Source organism: Eleutherodactylus coqui, chromosome 13 (assembly GCF_035609145.1).
Source record: "Eleutherodactylus coqui strain aEleCoq1 chromosome 13, aEleCoq1.hap1, whole genome shotgun sequence".
Classification (NCBI taxonomy): domain Eukaryota; kingdom Metazoa; phylum Chordata; class Amphibia; order Anura; family Eleutherodactylidae; genus Eleutherodactylus; species Eleutherodactylus coqui.
In genome coordinates, this window is record NC_089849.1 from 68,629,291 (window position 1) to 68,652,914 (window position 23,624).

Below are 23,624 nucleotides of genomic sequence, written 5' to 3' on the forward strand. Positions count from 1 at the left end.
CACCATCCTTCTTTTTTCCTCCTCCTTCCTCTTCCTCAGACAAAGAAGCATGGTGGCTGAGTGGTTCCTTGGTTCAAATCTGACCAAAGACAACATCTGCATGGAGATTTTATGTTCTTCCTGTTTCTTCTTGTTCTCCTCATCCATAGGAGGAGGTGGAAGAAAGAAGTAGCAGCATAGTGGTTAGCTGTGTTGGCTTGCAGTACTGGAGTCCTAGGTTCAAATCTGACCAAGAACAACATCTGAATGGAGTTTGTATGTTCTCTTTGTGTTTCTTCGTCTTCTTCTTCATCTCCTTCTTCTCCAGAGAAGGAAGATGCATGGTGCTCAGTGATCAACACTGTTGCCTTCCAGTGGTGGAGCTCTGGGTTCAAATCTGACCAAAGACAACGTGACAAAATTCAGTGAACCAAATAAATCTTCTGAAAAGTTTACTCATCTCTACCATTCACTAGAAGTGTGTGCCTCTTCCATCAAACTTTGCAGCTTGCATTTGAGCAGATGTTCTTGTGTCTCTCAACTCAGCTTGACCCATCAGACTGTCAGAGATTGTGATTAGCCTGAGCCCAAGGGTAGTGTAGCATTAAGCATTAGCCAACACTTGGCATCAAACCTGGTGAGCTCAAGCTTGGACATGGAAGCAGAAACCATTAACCTGTGCCGATGGATCCGGAGGAAACGTTGTAACCTAACACTAGTTGGGCTCTGTTCAGATTTCATTTAAGAGGTTTCATCATAATTGGCAGGAAAGAATAGCGTAGCATGCTGCAATATTTTCTTTCAGTATAACAGACCCCATTATAGCCATTGGCTTCCATCAGATACCGCTGATGTCCGTCACTGGATGGATCTGGCATGCTGTTATTTTCATTTTTCTGTTCCACGACTCATGAACACAACTGTATTTACAGAACTGTAGAAATCTTTGAAGAAATACCGCACTTTCAAATGCATATATATATATATATACACACACACACACAGTAGAATAACTACAGCTCTGTAATAAGGAACCGTGGGGAATCGCCATACAATTTGATAAGAAGCCTTACAAATAGCCAAATACACAAGATTTAGAAACTAAAAATGAAAGCTGGTATCACCGTTACCTCTGAAGAAAGGTTCGGACATTGTAGAGTGAGTAACGTTGGTCTGACTATAGTCTGTTGGTAGATTAAAGACTTCACGGCGGGTGCTCTGCTGTGTCCCAAACTGGGAGAAGTTTCCTACAAGTAAAACAAGTCATTCATAATGTGATATTTTAAGAAAATTGGACCTTTACAGATGCAGAGATACCAATTTTTTTTTTTGATGCAACAACTGGGAAAAGGGGGGGAAGGTTAAACTTTCAATATTTTTTGCAATAATTAAAATGTCTTTATTTTAGTTTTACTTTTTTTTGGTGTTTTTGTTTTTAATACCCATAGGGGGACTTGAACTTGCAAGTGTTTGATTGCTTATACAGTATGATGCAATACTATGGTATTGCATTATACTGTATTACAAGTTGCCTATTTAGGGCATGTTACAGGCATGTTTTTATAGGCAAACAATCATGGCAGCCCTGTGGGCCTTCAGAAGGCCCCAGGCTGCCATGACATCAGGACGGCAACTGCAAATTGCTATGGCAGATATGTAACTGCAGCTTTCAGAATTGACTGCAACATTTAAAGGGTTAATAGCTGCAATCTTAATATTCTCTGATTGTTGCAGGCGGGTGTATCCAAAGTGTTTGCAGCAGGTTTGCCCCCCTAGTCTGTTGCATATGCTGTGGACATCTATATAGATCCTAACTGCACATGGTATGTGCAGTCAGGACGTATATAGCTGTCTGTGTCTTGGAGATGGGTTACGTTCTAGAAACAACCCATTCTGGACTGAACATTGATATTCCTCAGTGAAAAATAATCTCTAAAGGCCCATTTACATGCAAAGACAATCTTTCAAACAATTGAAAGATTCACAGTTTTAGCGATCATTTGCATAAATTGTTAATAGACACTAATCTCTATTAATACTTTATCAGCTTCATTTGCGTGTAAATGGGCCTCCGGGAGCTGTTTGCAGAGCTCAGCATGTGGTCTAAGCTCTGCACACAGCTCTATTGTTTTCGCACAGGCTGTCGGCAGAATACAATGTAATCTCCAGCTCCCGTGCAGAACACAGCCTGTGGTCCCTGTTATCTTCTCTCCGGACCTGAAGTTGACCTTAAAATCATCGTTCAGCCGAAGAGTGAATGGTGGCAGCGTTTACATGCAACGACTATCGCTCATATGCCATCGTTTGAACGAATTTTGAGCAATAATTGTTGCATGTAAATGGGCCTTAAGTAGTGTTAAGAACTTTAATTCTAGCAGGTAAAACGCCCTACATACCACAATTTGCGCCACTTACCTCCATCCTGTGATTCTATGGTAATTATTCCCTCTCTTTCTGGCCCAAATCCTTGTGTGGTTTTTGCCTGCACCTTGAACTTGTAGGGAAGATTCTCACTCAGGAAGGGCACCGTCAGTGTTGTCTCAGGCATATCACCTTCTACGTATATGTTCCTTGGTTCTCCTAAGAGTAATACATTAACATAAATATCAGATTGCTAATCTACCCTTATCAGTGATACTGAAGGAAACGTATTCGGAACCCCCACATGATAGGAAGTTGTGCTTCACATTTCTTTACCTCCACCATGCAGCATTTCACAGGTGACCATGTAACCCAGGATGGTTCCATTGGGTTTTCTTGGTCTCACCCAGCTGAGTTGTAGAGAGTCTGGTGTCAGAGCAGTGAAAACCAAGGGTCCAGGCGCACTCGGTGTGCTCAGAGTAAAAGGAGACCCTGCAACGAAGATGGAAACGTTGTATATACGGTACATCATTTCTTCTGTAACAGCAACTGGCTGGGGTGTACTGTGACAGTACAACGGGCATCCGTGTACTGTCCAATCTGTGTAAATAGTGCACGTTGCATGCCCTATTCTCTTTCGTGATAGAGAGCAGAATAGGACATGCTGAGATTAGTTTACACGAACCATAGGTCCATGTAAAAGAAGTCCTATGTGTAAATGGCCCAATTCACTTTAATGGATCTGTATGGTATGATTGTGCGATGCCTCCTGACCATCAACGTGCCAGTTGAAAACTGAGAATCCTTGAACTGATAAACCTTGGTTTATCACTCTGACAGATCATTACACGCTTAGGCCAAGATGTCAGCGCTGTTCAACGTTTAATGTCCCAGTGGCTGGGAGAACAACAACCTTGAATAATAGCAAGAGGTGAACCTCTGCATGGATGGACTGTCAGATTAGAAGAATGGTGCGCAATTATCCATTCTGTACTGTGCGTGAAATCGGACATCACATCCCAAGCCTAAGGCGTGAAACGGTGTCTACACAAACCATCAGAAGGTCCTTGCACGACCACAGGCTAGATGTTCAGCAAGAAGTGTTCCATTGACCTCACAGCACCACTCTCAAAGGATATCATGGTGTAGAGCTAGACAGCAATGGAGGCTGGAATGAAGATCTATCCTCTTCAGTGACGAGTCCTGCTTTTGTCTCAGATGCAATGATTGCCGGAGATTGGTCTGGAGACCACATGAGCAACGCCATGATAGAGGGATTTATGAGGAAACGTCATACCTGTCCTCCTGGGATTTTGGTGTGGGGTGGCATAATGTGTGATAGCCGGACCCCTCTATTCTGCATTCTAGGTACACTAACAGCTCAACCTTATCTTGATTTGGTTGTGAAACCAGTGGTACGGCCCGTTCTCCGAAATGTCCCAGGAGCTATTTTTCAACACGACACTATTGGTCGGCGAATGCAAGGGAGCTGCCAGCGGCGCATCTCGATGATTTGTGTGCCCAAGTGCATTCAGCGTGGCAGCACATTCCTCTAACCACCATTAATAACCTCATTGATAGTATGCTTGTATTGTGCACATAGCGTTCATACTTGAATAAAGCGAAGATAGTTTGAATATTTTGTTTCCATTTTTTTTTATCATTTGCACATCAGTAACCTGTCTAGTGATCTTGTGATTTCAATTATTTCACAACTTTTCCTTCTTGGTGTGGCAATTTCAATGTTGAGTGTGTAAACATTTTTTTGTATTTGCACTTATTAAAAAAATGTTTCTACCCCTGATATTCCAGGACTAATATTAGAATAGCGCCACCTACTGTTAATATCCTGTATCCCCTTTCAGTAATTGTTCTACCTGCTCAGTCTTGTTTTTCTCTCTGCTCCACTGCATAGAAACAAGGCGAGTTCATGTGACCACCTGGGAACATTTACTGGATTAGGAATGGAAAGGTTGTTCAATAGAAACAGTAGGTGGCGCTATTCTAACATTTAGTCCTGGAATATCTGGAGATAGAAACTTTTTCTTAATTGAGTGTAAATGCAAAACATATTTAGAATTATGAGCTAGACTTACCTATAAACAATATTTTCCGTGGGACAATCCAGTGAAGAAGAAAGCATATAACTTGCCATTAGGATCCAAGGCAGCTTGGTAGTTTTGATTGAGCAACTATTGATTCCTAATATAACCTTACACATACAATTCATTGTCTTATTTTCTAGAGCAACAAAGGGATAAAAAAAAAGGAAGAATTGGCACTTAGAGAACAGAAACCCACACCTATATAACAGCTGGATAATCTTGAATAGCATACTCAATAACTTAGAACTTACTTGGAAAGTGAACCTCCTTGGTCTAGGACCACGGATATTGAATCCAATGGTAACAACCATGCTCCTTATGGGACCAATCAGTACTTATTGATACTATCCAACAAGTCAGCTGTATATTAGGGAGCCATATACAATAAGGAACCGAGAAGGAAGGTAGCCAGTGCAATGCTTTTCAGGGACATAGCACATAGAAGGACCACGGTCCTGGACTAAGGAGGTTCTCAGTCTTACGAGACTCCCTTTGCAAGTAAGTTCTAAGTTACTAAGTTTCATAAGTGTGATACCGTGTGGATATCTGATGCTCCTTCTGGATGGAGAATAGTCTATTGGTTTGTCTGCAGTCCTGGCTTCTTGGTACCCCTCCTTTGGAGTGTCGATACAGCAGGTGAGTTTTTTTATGCGTCCTCATTTGTATTAGTCCATCACCTTTTTGGGGCGCTGTCCTCTCTTTTTTTCTTAAGTGTCTTATCTGATATCTAATATATGGCATTTAGAATAACTGGAAGTAGCAGTAACTACCTGGTACAGGGCTGAGAGGACTCTGTGGGTCCACTTGTGACTCAATAGTGATAACACCTTCCCGTTCCGGTCCCCATCCCTCTTCACTCTGTGCTTTAACCCGGAACATATATGAGTGGTTAGGGAGTAAATCTTCTACCACCACAGAGTTCTCTCGGGGATTTGGAATATCGATTGTTCGCGAGTCACCTGGAAGAAAAGGAATTGTCATATATCTCCTACAAGCTGTGTAGACTTAGCTTCAGTTGGTACTGGAAAGCACAATTCCTACTGCATCCGTAACTCTTCCTCCCTCCTAGTGCTGATATCTCACATCCATCACCGTTTGATAACTTGATATCTTATTATAGAGCGCGTACCTCCATTGAGCAGTTGGTATTGCACCTTGTATCCCAGCACCTCTCGTTCACATTGCGGCTCCTGCCAGCTGACCTTCAAGGATGTGGGCCCCAATGCTGAGAACACTAAACGGGTGGGAGTGTCCGGGATTCCGGGTGAAAAACGCGACTCTAATTGGGCAGTAGACACATTTGTTAGCATGGGGATACAAAAGCCTTGATTAGATATCTTGCAAAGACTCTACTCTCACCTTGTAACGCCACATCTAAGCTGGTGAGGGCATCACGCACATCTTCTGAATGAGTTCGTCCTCTGGCAGTGCCCATCGTAAGTAGGGGCAATCCCAATCTGTTCTGTCCTGATGTACCTATACAAGTGTCAAAGTGTTATTGAGGATAACTAGTCATTCCAAATGCAACGTTAGGGCATCCGCACCGAGAGATAGCTTGATGCCCACTTATCCACATGCTGAGGACAAGTGTAATGCATAAGCACAGCAGCAGGCATTTGCTCAGATCTTTTCGACACTTTTCACAGCTCCTTGATACCAATCCAACTGTATGTCCGAACACGACCTCCAAGCATCAACGTTACTGATCTGAGCCCAATCGTCAGTAAACCAGCAGAGCAGAGCATACACTAGATCTCATGCATGGCAGGATCCAGCTTGGAGGAAGAATGGTTACAGTGATGAGGAGTTAACCCCTCCAGGCCCAGACACCAACAATAAGTTGGGTCTTGGGCTATGAAATAAGGGGCATCAGCCGAGCATGTTTGGAAGATTATGGGCCAGCAGGCAGGTTAATCCATTCATAATCAGACAGGAGAGTTGTAAACATTAATATAATAGTTTTTGTTTTACTGTGCATCCCCACAAATATAAGTCCATGATTTGTCATCTTCTGTTCATTTGTTATGTTTCATTCTGGGAAATCTGTAAGTTAATTAGTAGAACCTTCTAACAATCCTCCATGGGAAATCTTCCTTCATTGTCCAGCATACTTGTATTTATAGCTAGTTATGGAGTAACCTTAACTCCATCGAGATGCTATGGCATGACCTGACGAGGTCTGTGCACGCAAAGCATCCCAGAAATAGTAATGAACTGAAAAAAATTTGCAGGACTGGATGCTCGAATTTTTTTTCCACAACTTTGTGCAAATCTTACTTGCAGCTACAGAACACATTTAGTGGAGATGAATGTTGCCTTAAGGAGATCTACAGGCTAAAAAATTCAAGGGTTCACTTAATTTTTCTCCTTGTGGCTGATTACTCAATACGCTCCATAAAAGAAATGAATAGTACAGCTGTTTGTGTGTTATTAATTTAGATTGTGTTTGTCTATAAAGGCCCATTTACACGGAACAATTATCGCTCAAAATTCGGTCAAACGGCCACAAATGAGCAATCATTCTTGCGTGTAAATGCTTCCATTGTTCACTTTTCAGCTGAACAACGATTTTAAGGTGAGATTAAAATCCATCGTTCAGCCGGACAGAGATAACAGGGACCGCACGCTGTATTCTGCCGACAGCCCGTGCAAAAAGAATGGAGCTGTGTGCAGAACTCAGACCGTACATGCTGTGTTCTGCAAACAGCTTCCGGAGGCCCTTTTAAACGCAAATGAAGCTGATAAAGTGTTAATGGACATTAGTGTCCATATTTCCATAAATTTCTATATTTAGGAATCTAGGGGAGTTGTGATGGTAAGCCCCTGCCTAACTCAACCTCAGTATAACAAGCATAGAACATCTGCAGTGGGGCCTTCCAAGTCCAGTGGTCCTGAGCATCTGCCTAGGTTTCTTTGGTGCGGACGCTAGCCAGATTAGATTGGTTACTTGCTACACAACTTTTTCAGAACTTTACAGAAGACGACAACTCTCAGACCTACATTTTTTTTTTCATTTTGGGGCAAATGCTCATCAAATAGGAATTGAGACATGTCTGATATAGAATGTGGGAAAGCAATTCATGCACTGCAATCATTAAGTGCTGAAATAGATTGTGTGGCATTTAGTAATCCGCAGTATATCTGAACGTTCCCAGAATCTAGTACAAACCACTCATGCCGTCACGTCCTCATGTCCTATAGTCCATTATTTGAACTTTGTTGTTGGTTCATGATACTTGGGATTACGTTACAATGCGAGACAATCATTTTCAGCTATTTACATCTCATTGGTCTGGAATTTGAAACGGCGGATGAGATGAAGCATCCATGGAAAGCGGTGACCAAGTAGCATGAGCGTGACACGTTTCCATGGTACCTATCACCGCGTGCATTCTTCTAGGACTGTCAGCCAAAATTATTGTGTCCCGGCCGGTGCAGTTGCCATGGTAACCCTTCACCTTTGCCCCAGCAAGACTTCTCCCGGGGTACTCCTGCATGGGATGCAGGAACCCTCCACCAGGACAGGGAAAAGAGATGGTGAGAAGGATATGGAGGGCCAAAACAATGAACAGTGAGAGAATCACAGAGATGATAGAAATATGGAACAAGAAGAGAGATAATAATACGGGAAAATGTGTGGAATTTGTGGTCACAGATTTAGAAAGTTTAATGTAAGATTACTATTGACATTTAAGGGTATGTTCACATATATCAGGTTACCATACATGGATTTACAGGAGATTCTGACGTTCAAATTTCTACAGCAGCCATCTAAATGGATCTGCATTTGGATTAGACCCATTTAGCCGGGCTCATCTACGTAGGGCTATTCGACAACTTTTCAGTACAGAATCCACAAGAAGAATGAACATATTAATTCTTTTCATAGATGATGTTTTTTCTGCGCCCGGGCAGAAATTGGGGTTGGGATATGAAATATCCCATTCTCTTGCAACAGAAGCTGCATGTTAGTGGATTTGATGAGGATTTCGGTGCACAATCCGCAATAAAATCCTCATCAAATCCTTAATGTGTGAACATGCAAAAACCAAAAAAAACTTGGCACCACTCTCCAATAAAAGTCATAAGACAATAGGATGAAATATCAAACTTCTCTTTTATCAAATGAAGTAAAAGCCTGATGAAAGGGTTTCCCTTGAAACGTGTATCTTCTATACAACTTTCAGGGTGAACCCCTTCATCAGGCATCTGGGTAGTACTACCTTTGGTCCTCTGTGCTATTGTTCCTCAGATCTGCCGCTTCCATGCCCAATTCTTAGTCATTCAGGCCCTGTCCTCAGATCTCAGGGACAATAGCACTGAGGATCAAAGGGAACACCACCCAGCTGACTGATGACGGGGTTCACCAAAAAATGTGTATCTTCTGCTGGCTTTTAGTTCATTTAATAACAGCAAAGTTGGATATGTTATCCTATTGTCTTACAACTTTTATGAGAGAGTGGCACCAAGATAGCATTTTTTTTTGTTTTTGCATATCTAGTTCAGCCACTATTGGTGGGTCCACCTGGTTGGTAGCACCTCCATTGTCTTTTTATCAAAACCCTCCCCATGGCTATTTGAATGCTGGTCACATATCTGGGAATCGAGCCTCTAATGATATTGGGTTTGCTCTACCCATTTCTTTGCTCCTTCTCCATTAAGGTGTGAACAGACCCTAAAGATTTTGATGAACATTGACATCCACATTGACCACACGTGGGGATAAGAATTCACGGAGGCCCATGTGTTACGTACAAGTTAGAACCCAACACTTACTATGTCCTGACATGGTGGTTGAGTGCTGGGAGCTCATGGTGCCAAACCTGTAGGAATCCTGATGGACACTTGGGCTGAGCTGCTGGTAGCCAGCTACTGTCCGAGTTAGACTGTTCCCTGACCCGGGGAACAAAAAGTCCATGCGCCCATTGAGTAGTTGATCTAAAAACAAGTTCAACACATTATAAATATTATCATACCTAATAGTTTCTGATCTTTAAGAGAGTTTTCCCATAAAATAAAATTACTCCAATCAATAGGACAAAGGAATAAGTAAGTGATTGGTGGGGTACAACCACTGGGACAACCACTGATCATGAGAATAGGGGTTCTAAATGTCCCCAAATGAATGAAGCACTGGTCACGTGTGTAAAAGAGTTCCATTCAGTGAGACTGCTGGACATAACCAAGCGCTTGAACTTAGCTACCTCCAACAGTGTAATTAAAATGAATGAAACAACATTGCACATGCCTTACCACTGTTCCATTCATTAGGGAACCTTCAGGATCCCCATTCTCATAATCCGTGGGGATTACAGTGGTTGGATCTCCACCAATCAGATAGTTATCTCATATCCTATGGATAGGGGATAACTTTGTTTCATGGGAAAACCACTTTAGGTAAAATGGAATATTAAACAATACTTGTGTACTCTACAGAAATAAAGGGGAACTCTTCCTGGCACTGTTTTCTGAGAGAGCATTGAGGTTCTTTTAAAATATCTTGTGTTACAATTTAAAAATGAAGCTACAACATACAGTACAGGGCAATTCAAAAAGAATGGAGAAAAACTAAAGCGGATTTCTTCATATATGAAATGACATACAACAGACAGAATGACTTGAAAAGAGAGGGAAGAACTCTTCAAGTGTTTAATGCACCTTACAGATATTTGATATGGGCACTGTTGGCGACATGGGGACGTCAGGTTGGTAGTTCAGTTCTGCCTGCTTCCTGGCATATGCTCTGTTATCGAATCCAGTGCAGCGGACATGCGCTCCTATCAGAGGCGTAACTTGAAGCTCCCGGGCCCCGATGCAAAACTTGGAACAGGGCCCCCAACTATAATGCTTTACTTATAGTAGTGGGTTCCCTATATGGAGAATAGAGGCCTTATGGGCCCCCTAAGGCTCCTGGGCCCGGGTGCAACCGCATCCCCTGCATCCTCTATAGTTACGCCCCTGGCTCCTATAGGTCGTTTAGTGTCATCAACAGCGCCCACATCCAACATCTGGAAGGTGCATTAAAAACTTGAAGAGTTCTTAAATCTTCTCATGTCATTCTGGCTGTTGTATGTCAACTCAAGCATGAAGAATTCAGCTTTACTTTTGCACCATTCTTCTTGAATCACCCTGTATACCGTATGCCCCCTGGTATACATGATTCATGGCATTCATTTCCATTGGTGTGGATATTTTACTGCCCTTTTGTGGCTCATTCTCATTTTGCTTCTTATTATCTCACATTCAGTTCCATTTTGAAATGAATGGAACAGCAGTTTATTAACCCTTTCCAATCCACTGTCTGACATCTAAAGACATCATGATTTAAGGCTGTACAGCGCCGATGTTGGAAGACGCCCGTCGGGGTTCTCTTACTGTATATTGCCAGCCTCTCTGCTGTCGGAGTCTATGAACGTGTCACCTCATGCAGTACTGGCTTTAGCCAGCAGATAGCGCTGTTGTGTAATGGCAGAAAAAGAGTAAGCCCCCTAGGAAAACCAGGATACAAATTGGATTGGAAAGGGTTAAAGCCTTTTTTTTTTCCAAATGTCCCTTTTGTGGGCAACAGCCAGATTGACTAAATACTACATTTTTGTTTGTCTTTTTTTTTTCAACTTTTAATTATTTTATGTAATATGCAATCCAGACCAATAGAAAGCATATGTCTAAGTGTATGGCCATGACCAGGAAAGCATTTTAATGAAAAGCCCCTCTATCCATTGACTGCTCCACCACACCAATAAGAGTAAAGAAAAGACAATCATGCAACTGAAGGCTGTTAGCACTTTACACTGATGGGGGGATTGTAGGGAGGGAGGAAAACATACAGTAGTGGACCCCCCCACCGTTTTGTTGTCACCTTCTGCAGTTGCCCGCATGGTTCCGTTCCTCTTCAGAGAACTGGAATGGTCCATCTGATCCAGAAGACTCTCAGTGTCTGTGGACATTGCACTGCTGACTGACAGACGTGGGATGATTTCTACAGGAAGTTTCCATGAGACTTGGCGCAGATCCATTTCTGACCCGAGGAGTGGGATGAATTTCCAGTGCTTGCCTTCAAGGGACAGGGGTGACTTAGATGGGGGGGACATACTAATGAAGAAGAGTGAGGGGGAAAGAGGGTTTGCAGTTTGTTATGGGACAGTGTGGTTGGTGCTAACAGCCAACAGACTAAGCCTATAGACTTTTCCAATGGGTCTGTATCCACTGTTTGGCCTGGAAATGGGCTGAGATACCATCATATGCGCTTTTAAAAATCTACCCTTCGACTATGAATAGTGTCATGAATGAGGATATGAAGACCCTATTCCTTACCTGATTCATCAGACTCGCTAGGCCTTTTGCTTCCCATCGGAGATCGAAGGACATCTGTACTGTACATTAGGTAGCTGTCATAGTCTTCTCCACCCTCTGCGTCAATAATGGGGACATCTGGGATAATTGGAACTGCAAGTGACCAATAACAAAGATGATTGAAGAATTAAGTAGCAGATCAGAGGCAAAACTACTGTCCTAATAACGTCAGCCTATATTTGCCTTACACCCATGACAGCACCCATGAGAGACCACCTCCCATCCGGACAGGAAGCCACAGGGAAAGCCTGGAATCATCCTCTCATCTCCAGCTCGTCTCCAGCTCAGTCTTGGGAGATTATGAAAGAAAGTTCCTTTCTCTACCCCATGGGATTCCTCTCCTATAGTGATAGTATACTCCCTGTTTCGTTGTACCTGGACTTTGCTTAGGCTTATGGTTCCTGTGATTAGGTACCCTCTGTTTTTTATCTATGGCTTGTGGCCTCTGGCCCTCACCTATGCATGCCACTCTATAGGCTTGTGGCCATGGAGCTTCTGCCTCTGGTTTTAGGCTCAGCCTATGACTTATGACCTCTGGATCTTGCTTATGACCTAGGTTTTTACCTATGTCTTATAGCCTCTGAGATTATCTGCTGGCCTGTGATCTCGGAGCATGAGGAGTGGTCTTCAACAGGAAGACCAGTAAACGAAGCCTCTTTTTCCTCACCATGCACATTCAGTAAGGTATCTATGATAAAGAATACCTTTGGAGATCTGAGGTAAGACCATTCTGATGATTGCATAAGAACAAAATGAGGAAAGAACAAGGTGCAAATTTGGAGGTATGGAGGTTACATTGGGTAACACCAAGTGATAGATTCTTATATCAATTTCCTGTTGGAGGTAAATTATCTTCCAAAAGTTGCATCCTTATGTGGAGGAATAGTTGTGGGATGCCTTTACACTCTTGGCCATTTATTTAGACAATATCTTTTGTTTTTCTTGTGTTTAGAAAGTAAGAAATAAAATAAAATCACAGATTTTTGCTTACAGTTAAATTCTGATCTTTAAAAAGCTTTGTTGATTTGATTTCAGAAACAATTCTGTATTCTGTTGGGAGTTCCTCCATGATAAAGCTATCTACATGAAACCTCCTGACTTCACGCTTTAACAGATTTACAACCCAAGTTGAAAACACTGCTTAGACTTGTTCTACGTATGTATCATCCTTAGATACCAATGTATTGGTGAATATTGTGTAAATAATGGGCTCTTTTCTGAGAATCATACTTCCCTTTTTTATGAAAATACTAGGAAACAAAGTCTGTTCCATAGCTTGGCTGGTGGTAACAGACAGACCAGTACAACGGGAAGCCAGCTGGATCCTGCCGGCTAATAAGACTAATACTACAAATCGGCTTTTGCGTTTCACTAGTATTCTATTGGGGGATTGTCCAACCCAATGAGCTATTAGCCATCAGTAGTGTAGTACTTCTGGCTATAACTTTCCCCCCCAGTTAGCAATGTAGTTTAAACTCTCATGGGTGCTGTCATGGGTGTAAGGGAAATAACAAGATTACTTACTGGTAATTAATTTCCCATGACAGCACTGCTAATTCCATACTTATTGCTGGGTTTTAAGAAAAAAAATTATATATATATATACATACAGACATATATATATATATCTTGAAAAATAACTGAGGAGGTGAACGAGACCTGGGAGGTTCCTGTATCTTGTCTGGGTGGGAGGCGGTCTCTCATGGGTGCTCTCATGGGTTCATGGAAAATACATTACCAGTAAGTAATCTTGTTATTCCTATTCAATTAACTGTTCCGCCAATTAAAGGGCATTTGTCAGCTTTTACTGGCTGTCCAAACTGCAGGCAGCATATTATAGAGCAGGAGGAGCTGAGCAGATCAATATATAGTTTTATGGGGAAAGATGCAGTATAACTTGTAATTTATTCATTTAAACCTCTGCTCTTTCTGAGTTTCAGGGTCCAGTGGGCGGAGCTATCAGTGATTGACAGCCTTCTCTGTATGCACAGTCATAAAGAGATAGCTGTCAGCCAATCACTAATAAGACGTCTTAATTCAGTATGATCGGAGAGTTAAATTAATATATAGTGCAAGTTATAATGAATCTTTCCCCATAAAACTATCCATCGACCTGCTCGGCTCCTCCGGCTCTATAACATAATGTCTGCAGTTTGCACAGCATGTTCCATGTGACATTACAAGTACCCTTTAAATAGCATCAGTTTTGGAAATCACTTACTGGACATTGGACGAGTAGGCTGGGTAGCCAAGTTCATAGTGGCCTCTCTCTCTGGGCCCCAGCCTGCTCCATTACGAGCTTTAACAGTATACCGATATGGCTGGGATTCCCTCAGATTTTCAATAAGAACCATTCGTTTCTTTAATTCCGTAATTAGAACCTTCTTCATAGGTCCAATGGGCTCTACCAAAAAGATAAAAGAATGCAAATATAAAATACATATAATTTACATGATACAGGATTACACATATCAAACCTAATCATGCATTATGACAAATAAATTAAAGAACCAGGTGACTTATTTTACACAGTTTACATTGTTGCTAGGATTAAAAACAACAATAAGTGTATATCAGGTATCATTTTTCATCCGTAGGGTGGTTTTCACCCCCTTTGGGGAATCCCCACAGCTGAACGACTCTGTGTCAGGACAGAACCGAACAGCGCCGGAGGGACCCCATTGACTATTCCGTTTTTTTGACGGAAGAAAAAGTGTTACAGGCAGCACTTTTTCATCCTGTATTTTGAGCCGGATCTGTGGCGAAACCTCCGCCCGGTGTTTCCAACGCAGATGTGAATCTGGCCTTATAAGCTGAAGTTTAATCAGGGAGTGCTGACTACCCAGTCATCCAAACAGAGATTGACAGCCTTCTGTGTATACACACTGATACAGGAAAAGCTGTCAATCAGCCTGTGTGATCAGGGGTTAGCAGGACTCTCACTGTCTCTTCTAGGAGTCCTGTCAGGATTTACTTTACTTTTACTCTAAAACCCATATGTTACAGAGCTCAGTCTCTCTACCTCTATCATATCCTGCTGTCAGATCAGCAGTACAAATGACCTGACTTTAACTATAAGCAAAGGTATATTTTCACCTTGGAAAATGCTGTTCATTAAAGGGGTAGACCAAGTTATTTAAACTGAAGCTAAACGGCTGCTGCAGCCTGTAAGCCTTATGTCAAAAAGGAAAAAGAACTTCAGGAAAGAGCCTCAGAGTCTCTTACAAAAACAGGCTCTGGACTCACCTGGTGTGGACACCTGTATCCCAGATGAACTAAATGTCCAGGTGCCTCACCTGTGGTCCCAATAACAGCTCTCCAATAGTCTCTTCCTATACTTGTGGCATCCGCTGATAAGAGGAGAGCAGCATGGATTTCTGGGAACTTTTAAACTAAAAATATCCCCAAGCAAAAGAATAAATGAAACCGGTCAAAAAAAGCCTATGCTCAAAGGAGGAGCATATATTAAAAAATAGAACCAATATGGCACCAATAGGTCATAGACCGTAGACTTACTTGAAAGGAGGGGGATAAAGTAAACACAGAAGTACCCCTCCTAGTGATGGTAACCTTTTAAGTAAATCCGGGTTGTCAAGTGGAGACGCAGAGAACTCCAGCCAGGATGGGGTTTTCGTCTGAGTATTATTTATTTGTTTGAAATACCATATAACAAACAAGAAATTTGGCGGCACCATGGCTTGATGAAGGTGCCTGTGTGCACAGAAACGCATCGCCAAAGTTGTTGTTTGTTATATGTTACTTCAAACAAATAAATAACAATCACTTGACAAACCGGTTTTACTTAAAAGGTTACCATCACTAGGAGGGGGCTTCTGTGTTTAGCATATCCCCCTCCTTCGAAGTAGGTCTTCGGTCTATGACCTATTTTTCACCATGGGGGACCCATTTAGCTACAGTTGATAACTAACGTGGACACCCCTTTAATCTCTTCAGCAGCAGGTTTATCATTACCATATTATGGCAGGGAAATTTCTGGGACTTGCTGCGCTGAGTATGCAGTAAAAACCCCGGAAGATTTCAGATGACAGCTCAGTGCTCTGCACATTTCAGAACTAGAGCTGTCCACGGAAATCTCAGTGCAGCAAGCCCCAGAGATTTTCCGGGCGTGCCACTAAAGGGGTTAAATGCTGATATCAACTCAAGAACAAGGTTTCTGGTAGAGCTACAGTAAAGGAGGAGAACCAGCAATGTGTTGTTGAATTACTGGCATTTTACTTACTGTTATCCTCGTTCACCATGCCGTAGTTGACTTCATAAGCAGTGATATTGCCATTGGTCTCAGCAGGCTCTGCCCAGCTCAGTTGGGTCACTGTGCTTGAAATAACATTAAAGGCTAGACGGCCTGGTTCACTTGGGACTTTGGAAGAAAAGAAAGGAAAAGGTAGTACATAATGTCTAGATGGGAATGAATTTTCATTAATTGTCACTCTGTGATACTTTTTGTGCCGTCTATCTATCCTAGGTCTCAGGGGACAAGATGGAAGCTGTAAGAGCAAAAGCATAGATAAACTATCAACATACTCACCATCCTCAAGGGTCTGACATGTCACAATGTCGGTATAAGGGCCGTCTTCATGCAGGTCATAGGCACACACCCGAGTTTCATAGTCACAGTATGGATATAAGTTAACTAGCTCTGCAGAAGGTGCCTTGGTGTCTATCACAGTAGCATCAGACTCCGAGTCTCCTTGAATCCAGTACCGAACCTAAGGAATAAGGACTCTTTGCATTTAAGGATGATGAAATAGGTGGCACATGGTATAGTACAAAATACTGTAGCTTTTACATGATTCGAAAGCAGCTCTACACAAAGCATGTAAAGTAAGTATAACCACATGTAAACATATCTGGTTACGTGAGAGGCATCCTCCCATTTGCAATGCGCAGAGGTCTACCTGGTGCCAAACATCTTATGCAAAACTATGTCTAGTAATGACAAGACTGACATTTTGGAGATAACTCAAACAGTGGTCTAAGAAACATCTCTTACTTTATACCCAGCAGCTCTTCCTCCAGGCGGGGGAACCCAGTTAAGTCGGATTTTTCTAGCACTAACGGCCTGAGCAGTCAGATTAACGGGAGCTCCTATCTTTCCGCGAGAAGACCCGACAGCCTGTGGTGTCATTACTTTTGGTATAACATCTAATAAATGAATTGGATAAACTGGTTAATAACAAAGGACAGTGCCAGTTTTAGCAGTATGTAGAGGTGTCAGTAACTCACCTGCACTGTCATCGATGGTTATGGTACATTGTGGGTACTTGCCAATCTTGGCACCATACTTTGGATTGCTCAGTTCTAACAGGAATTGCTTAATTTGCCTGTTTCCCAGCAAAGTGTCCACCTCTGATCGGTCAAGCAGAGGAACCAAGATTTGTGACTGAGTCTCATCTCCTTGGAATGTGATTTCACCTTCTGATGAAGCATAATCCTAAAATAATGGAGGGGGAAAATATTACAATGAGAATAAGAGAGATCAAGCCAACCCAAATTCTAGTTATTCCTTTTGCAGCATGTCCTCCAATCCCTGATTCATGACAATATAAAAATGACCCTGGAAGCATCTACCAACAAACACGGAGACTAACATACAGTATATTACTGGCGTCTTAGTCTTTTAGGTCTTGATATAAGATCTCCTGTTGTTCCTAGTTGAGGTAAGTACCATAAATATCAGGGGCGTACATGAAGAAAACTCAGGAAAAGGCTTGAGAGCCAAGCCCGTTCTATATGCTACAGGCGTTGGCGGCCTTTGACAGCTGACATCTGGCAACGACAGCTGGGATTCATGATAACTCTGATCCCAACTGTTTAAACATTAAGATGATGATGTAAATGCTGACAGTGGTATTTAAATAGTCTGACAGGGAAAAGGGGCTCCCTCTGTCTCCTAAACAACCTTTCACAAGTAGATCACAGGGATCCGTTCAGTTACCATAGCAGCCTGGGGTCTTGTGATGGTTCCCCAAGCCTGCCATGTATTTCCTCCTATTAAGCCTATGGCAGGGCTTAATAGGATGTCTGTAAAAGTATGATATACTGCAGTGCTGAAGTCGAACACATTCTAGCACATGCAGATTCATTGTGTATTTGCCACAATGGGAAATTCTCTGCCACGGCTGGACCCGGTCTAAGGACTCTACCCCAGGAAGATATATTTGCAGTTTCTACAGAAACTACTCATTCAGGAAACATTATGTTCACGACAACTCCGCTTTTACCTATTACTTGGCCCTGCCTTAGCTCCTCCTCTTTTATACTAGTGTTATGAAGGGTGGGATGAACCTTCTCCCGTCCAAACTGACTAATTGCTCATTGCCAATTACTTACATGACATCTTCTGCATTTTATTGGCATTCTTATATACAGGTTAGTCTTGCCATGCAGTGTTCCAACAGATCTGTGCCTACCTTGCCATCACGAGCTGTCAGGTCCTGGGTGCGATAAGTCACCTGAGACTTGCCACTCTGAAGAATTTCACGTGAAAGCGGAACACGAGCGACTTGTTCCTGACGGTTGTAAGTGAATGCTGGCTTGTCAAAGGTCACAACACTCTTGGCTATAAGAGAACATGGAGATATTAATTCCGGAACCATCTCACATGAGTACAAATAGCCCCCATACTTCACAATATATCCTCTGTATTATACAGGGAGGAATAAAACAACTGAAAAACAATGAAGCGGAAGCAGAAATGAAACTGTAATAATAATGGAAATAAGACAAGTCCATTGTCACCCATTTCTGAATTCAAAAACTGCTGAGCTTAAACCTCCCATCATCCCTTGCTTGTTCAGTGTCTATACAGAGCTTGCTCTTGTGATCTGCATTCTGGTATGGATTTTTACACCGATTACAGTTTATGCACTGACTGTAATGGGTGTAAGTGATTTTTCTTGCCCTACATAAAATATTGTGTGGTTAGTTTGCCTATAGTAACTGATCTAACCTTGTTCTTTGATGATTGTGATGTTGACATTTTTTCGGCCCAAATGGGCAATTCCTGTAGGAACGTCTAGAGCTTCCACAAGTAGCTGCTTCTCATCATCATCTTCTGGTCGGATGAACAGAGGAACTCGCACATCCACCATTTCCACCCCCTCCTGGAATTCCACCAGGCCATAAGCATCTACAGTAGACACAAAGGGGCGCCAAAGTTTAGAAACTGTGAAGGCATAAAACTAAAGCAGTATCTAGAAGACCTTAGTTCTCACCTCTATCAGATATGACTGTGTAGTATCCTGGGGTGACCTTTAAGTCCTGGAATGCCCCTTGTGCAACATGTTTCTCTGTGACTTTTACAATTTCGGGTTCAGCTTCTCTTGGAGCCATTAATACGGTGTCTGCAATGGTGTGGTCCTGTCTGAAGAATGTGATATAAAAATGGCAGATTAGCATTTGTTGCAAAATAGTTCAGAAACCTCAATGTTAAAGGGTTTTTTCAGGACTTTGAATTGATGACCTATCCTTAGGTAGGCTATTAAAGCATGGATAGTAGTGGACTGCCACTGATCAACAGTAGTCTTCTTTACTTGAACACTGAGCTACAATGCTACATGTAGCCACACCAGTGTGTATGGCACTGTGCCTTGTAGGGGCTTTAGATGTACTGATTATGGGAATCTCAAGGCTTGGACCACTAGAGGGGTGGAGACAGAGCCAGGAGGAGGATGATTCATGTAGCTCCACAAGATGCTGTTGCCTTGCAGAAGAGGATGATCATTTGCCAGATGGACCTATGGGGGAAGATTGCCCCCAGCCTACATCCGCCTAGTGCCTCTACTTGAAGCTGGTGTCCAGCTCCCATGTACGGCCACACGTGTCAAATGCAGCTAGATTGGCCATGATTGACACTAGATGTAAATGTTTGGTAGCAACAATAAAAGCAAAGTAAAACATAAGTTTTTGTTTTATACCTTTTGCCAGCATTGGACTGTAGCCTGAGAAACAAACAGAAGAGTGGATTTAATATTGTGTATTTGTAAGAGATTGCAATATGGCGGGACTTCTTTGAAAACATCACCCAAAATGTCCACAGTCTTTTAGAGGGGAGTCCTATCAAACAGGCGGCCAATATACAGTACTCAGAATATTAGACTATTGAAAATCCTTCACCAAAAAAAATCTGGCCTAGATGGTAGATCAGGGGGGGGGGGGGTCTTCTTAATGAGGGGCTTATGTCGTAATATATTGTAGGAGGAGACAATTCTGTATTACAGTGGAGTACACTTACCTGAATGTTGTCTGTTTCACCTTGTGAGTGCCTGGAATGACCTTATAAACCTCATTCAGCTGTGGGGATAAAAATGGGAATAAGATATATTGATTTCCAGACCAAAGTACCCCCCAAAAACTGTGAAGTTTGGGCATCCATTGTTTCTGATAATCTTATGCAGATTGACAAGAAGAGTAAACATCATAAATTCTTATAGTCATCATCACCCATCCATCATACAAGAAAGCAGAAAGGATGTAGTGAATAGAGATGAGCGAACGTACTCGGATAAGCACTACTCGTCCGAGTAATGTGCTTTATCCGAGTACCGCTGTACTCGTCCTGAAAGATTCGGGACGCGCTGCGGAGCGGGGAGCTGCAGGGGAGAGCGGGGAGGAACGGAGGGGAGATCTTTCTCTCCTTCTCTCCCACCCGCTCTGCCCCGCTCCCCGCTGTGACTCACCTGTCAGCAGCGGAGCGCCCCGAATCTTTCAGGACGAGTACAGCGATACTCGGATAAAGCACATTACTCGGACGAGTAGTGCTTATCCGAGTACGTTCGCTCATCTCTAGTAGTGAACCTTCAAGGCTGCCTTGTAATTGAGGACATCTATAGGGATCATGAGTTGGTCTATTCAGCGTCCACACTAACCCTTTCCAATCCAATTAGTATCCTGGTTTTCCTAGGGGGCTTACTCTTTTTCTGCCGTTATACAACAGCGCTATCTGCTGGCTAAAGCCAGTACTGCATGAGGTGACACATTGGATAGACTCCGAAAGCAGAAAGGCTGGCAATATACAGTAAGAGAACCCCGACGGACGTCTTCCAACATCGGAGCTGTACAGCCTTAAATCATAATGTCTTCAGATGTCAGACAGTGGCTTGGAAAGGGTTAAAGTCCCAACTTACCGTGTCTTCAACTTCTTTGCGCAGTTGATCACATTCCCGCGTCTGAGGCTTGGACAAGTTTTCAGTAAAGAGTCGAGCCAACCGTAGGGAGACACCATATGGGACTGCAAAAGGAGATGAGGTCATTTGATCAATGGATAGAATTTCCCCCTCTTTTACACAGTATAGTATATATAGCATATATTGTCTGTAGAGCATTTAGCTTCTTTTTCATACCCAGCTCTTTAGAATTTAAAGTCCCTGGTGCTGGAGCGGGCCGGTGGACGTTGTTTGTAATTTTCCATTTTACGGTGTCTCCGCCTTTGAGGTTACCGTTTCGTACTAGAGGAGTGTTCAAGTAGTCAGATGACATCAGGCTTTGGCGCAGCATGTAGTGGTCTTCCTTAAATCCTACAGTGCGACCTGTGAAAAACATAAAACTCATTCACTCTGCTGTCATTCAATACAGCAAAAAATATCCAGAAAGGTATCGTGAGTCATGGTTGGCCACCAAATATCATGCAGTAGGTTCATCTGCACGTATGGAGAATTTACGGCAGCTAAAGCTGTGCTGCATGTACTGAATCTACACCTATACTACTGTATACCTACCATACCTATGCTATGGTACATGTACTATACCTAAACATATGCTACATGTACTATACCTAAACATATGCTACATGTACTATACCTAAACGTATGCTACATGTACTGCACCTACACCTATGCTATGGTACATGTACTATACCTAAACGTATGCTACATGTACTATACCTAAAAGTATGCTACATGTACTGCACCTACACCTATGCTATGGTACATGTACTATACCTAAACGTATGCTACATGTACTGCACCTACACCTATGCTATGGTACATGTACTATACCTAAACGTATGCTACATGTACTGCACCTACACCTTTACTATGGTACATGTACTATACCTAAACGTAGGCTACTTGTACTACACCTACGCCTATACTACTGTATACGTATCCCACCTATGCTATGGTACATGTACTATACCTAAACGTATGCTACATGTACTGCACCTACACCTATGCTATGGTACATGTACTATACCTAAACGTATGCTACTTGTACTACACCTATGCCTATACCACTGTATACATACTGCACCTACATATATGCTACATCTACCATGTTTAAACCTACTGTATACTGCATATACTGCACCTACACCTATGCTGCATGTACCACATATCAACTTATGCTACATTTTACACCACTTAGGTCTCCCACACACTTGCGTTTTTTTAACGCTGCAATATCGCTGCGTTTTTTTAAACGCAATTGTCAATAGGACTTTCTAATGTTCAAAACGCATCGCAAGTTGGTGCTGTACGATTTTTGTGCGATTTGTTTTTAACATTAGAAAGTCCCATTGACAATTGCGTTAAAAAACGCAGCGATATCGCAGCGTTAAAAAAAAACGCAAGTGCATAAGAGCCCTTAAACCTGATCTGCATATACTGCTTGTACATCCAGACTATATATAGGAGGTTTTCCTTATTCCATAGCACATGAATGTTAGCAGAGCTTATGAGCAGGAACATTCCTAAAATGAAACATAAAGATGAGCCTATATTGCAAAAACCAAACACAGCAAGTATACCAGCTGAAATAAGATTTTCTTGTCCTTATATATTTATATATGGTTTTTAGAATAGTTGTCCATTACCTCGTCCACAGCAGGGCAGCAGAGCCAGACATGCCTACAAAAAACAGAGGTCCTAATTTATTTCTCAACCAGAGGGCAATTAAACCATTAATGCAAAAAAACTATTAACATACAACTAGAGATGAGCGAGCATTGCCATTAGCGAGTATCTCCCCCGCTCGAGATGGAAGGTTCGGGTGCCGGCAGCGGGCAGGGAGCTGCGGGGGAAAGCGGAGCGGAATGGAGGGGAGATCTCACTCTCCCTCTCTCCCCCCTGCTCCCTCCTGCTGACAGCCCAGCCGCTACTCACCGCTCCCCCGCGCCGGCACCCGAACCTGCAGTCTTGAGCGGGGGAGATACTCACTTAAGGCAATGCTCGCTCGAGTAATTGCCTTTAGCGAGTATACTCGCTCATCTCTACATACAGCACATTTTCCAAATACATGACCAGAACCCAGAGTCACATAAAGTCATTTAAAAAGAAAGGGCCAGAAGTGAAGCGGATTCTGGCTGTTGTATGTCAATTCATGTATGAATAAATCAGATTTGATTTTGCACCATTCTCTTTGAATCACCTTGTATTGATGCACGAATAAGGCATCTAATATGAGTTTAACAATAAGTTCATCTCTGCTACATCTACAGTATAATATGGTGTAATATGTAGACTGAACATGCTGACTTCACAACTACTGTAAGTAAATCCAATACTAATTACATCTGACCAGGATTCTACCTTTCACTGACAATTGCTATGGTGAAGTAAGGGAAGTGTACTCAAAGTGACTCCTTCTACTACAGTAGGAGCAGATCATCCTGGAAGTCATCCACTATCATGTGCAGGAGATATAGCTTCTGATCCATGTTGAGAGTCCTTGGAATGAACACGATGGCTCCATGTGTGCATTGTAGCAGAAGAAGGCCAGTTCGAGTATCATTTCCTTACTTCAGCCATAGCAGTGATCCCATGGGAAAGCAGATTTCTGCTTCTCACATGCTACTCTTCAACCTTGCAA

General features: G+C 42.5%; 1 protein-coding gene across 6 annotated transcripts in view; it reads right to left on the reverse strand.

The window, feature by feature from the left end:
- Window positions 1–23,624, reverse strand: part of ITGB4 (integrin subunit beta 4) — a 72,318-nt gene that overhangs the window by 4,970 nt on the left and 43,724 nt on the right. For 2 of the 6 annotated variants that reach the window (XM_066587143.1, XM_066587141.1), the window contains exons 19-41: window positions 22,630–22,663; window positions 21,161–21,346; window positions 20,945–21,048; window positions 20,053–20,111; window positions 19,736–19,759; window positions 19,034–19,182; window positions 18,769–18,948; window positions 18,230–18,378; window positions 17,043–17,250; window positions 16,810–16,961; window positions 16,345–16,525; window positions 16,039–16,176; window positions 14,020–14,202; window positions 11,760–11,891; window positions 11,305–11,499; window positions 9,222–9,383; window positions 7,822–7,956; window positions 5,805–5,921; window positions 5,575–5,724; window positions 5,216–5,404; window positions 2,677–2,832; window positions 2,395–2,559; window positions 1,104–1,226 (exon numbers count right to left, since the gene is read on the reverse strand). In XM_066587143.1, coding sequence (XP_066443240.1) covers window positions 1,104–1,226; window positions 2,395–2,559; window positions 2,677–2,832; window positions 5,216–5,404; window positions 5,575–5,724; window positions 5,805–5,921; window positions 7,822–7,956; window positions 9,222–9,383; window positions 11,305–11,499; window positions 11,760–11,891; window positions 14,020–14,202; window positions 16,039–16,176; window positions 16,345–16,525; window positions 16,810–16,961; window positions 17,043–17,250; window positions 18,230–18,378; window positions 18,769–18,948; window positions 19,034–19,182; window positions 19,736–19,759; window positions 20,053–20,111; window positions 20,945–21,048; window positions 21,161–21,346; window positions 22,630–22,663 — 3,271 coding nt within the window. The remainder of the gene's footprint in view (window positions 1–1,103; window positions 1,227–2,394; window positions 2,560–2,676; window positions 2,833–5,215; window positions 5,405–5,574; window positions 5,725–5,804; window positions 5,922–7,821; window positions 7,957–9,221; window positions 9,384–11,304; window positions 11,500–11,759; window positions 11,892–14,019; window positions 14,203–16,038; window positions 16,177–16,344; window positions 16,526–16,809; window positions 16,962–17,042; window positions 17,251–18,229; window positions 18,379–18,768; window positions 18,949–19,033; window positions 19,183–19,735; window positions 19,760–20,052; window positions 20,112–20,944; window positions 21,049–21,160; window positions 21,347–22,629; window positions 22,664–23,624) is intronic. The other 4 variants (XM_066587142.1, XM_066587144.1, XM_066587146.1 and 1 more) reach the window with 4 other exon arrangements.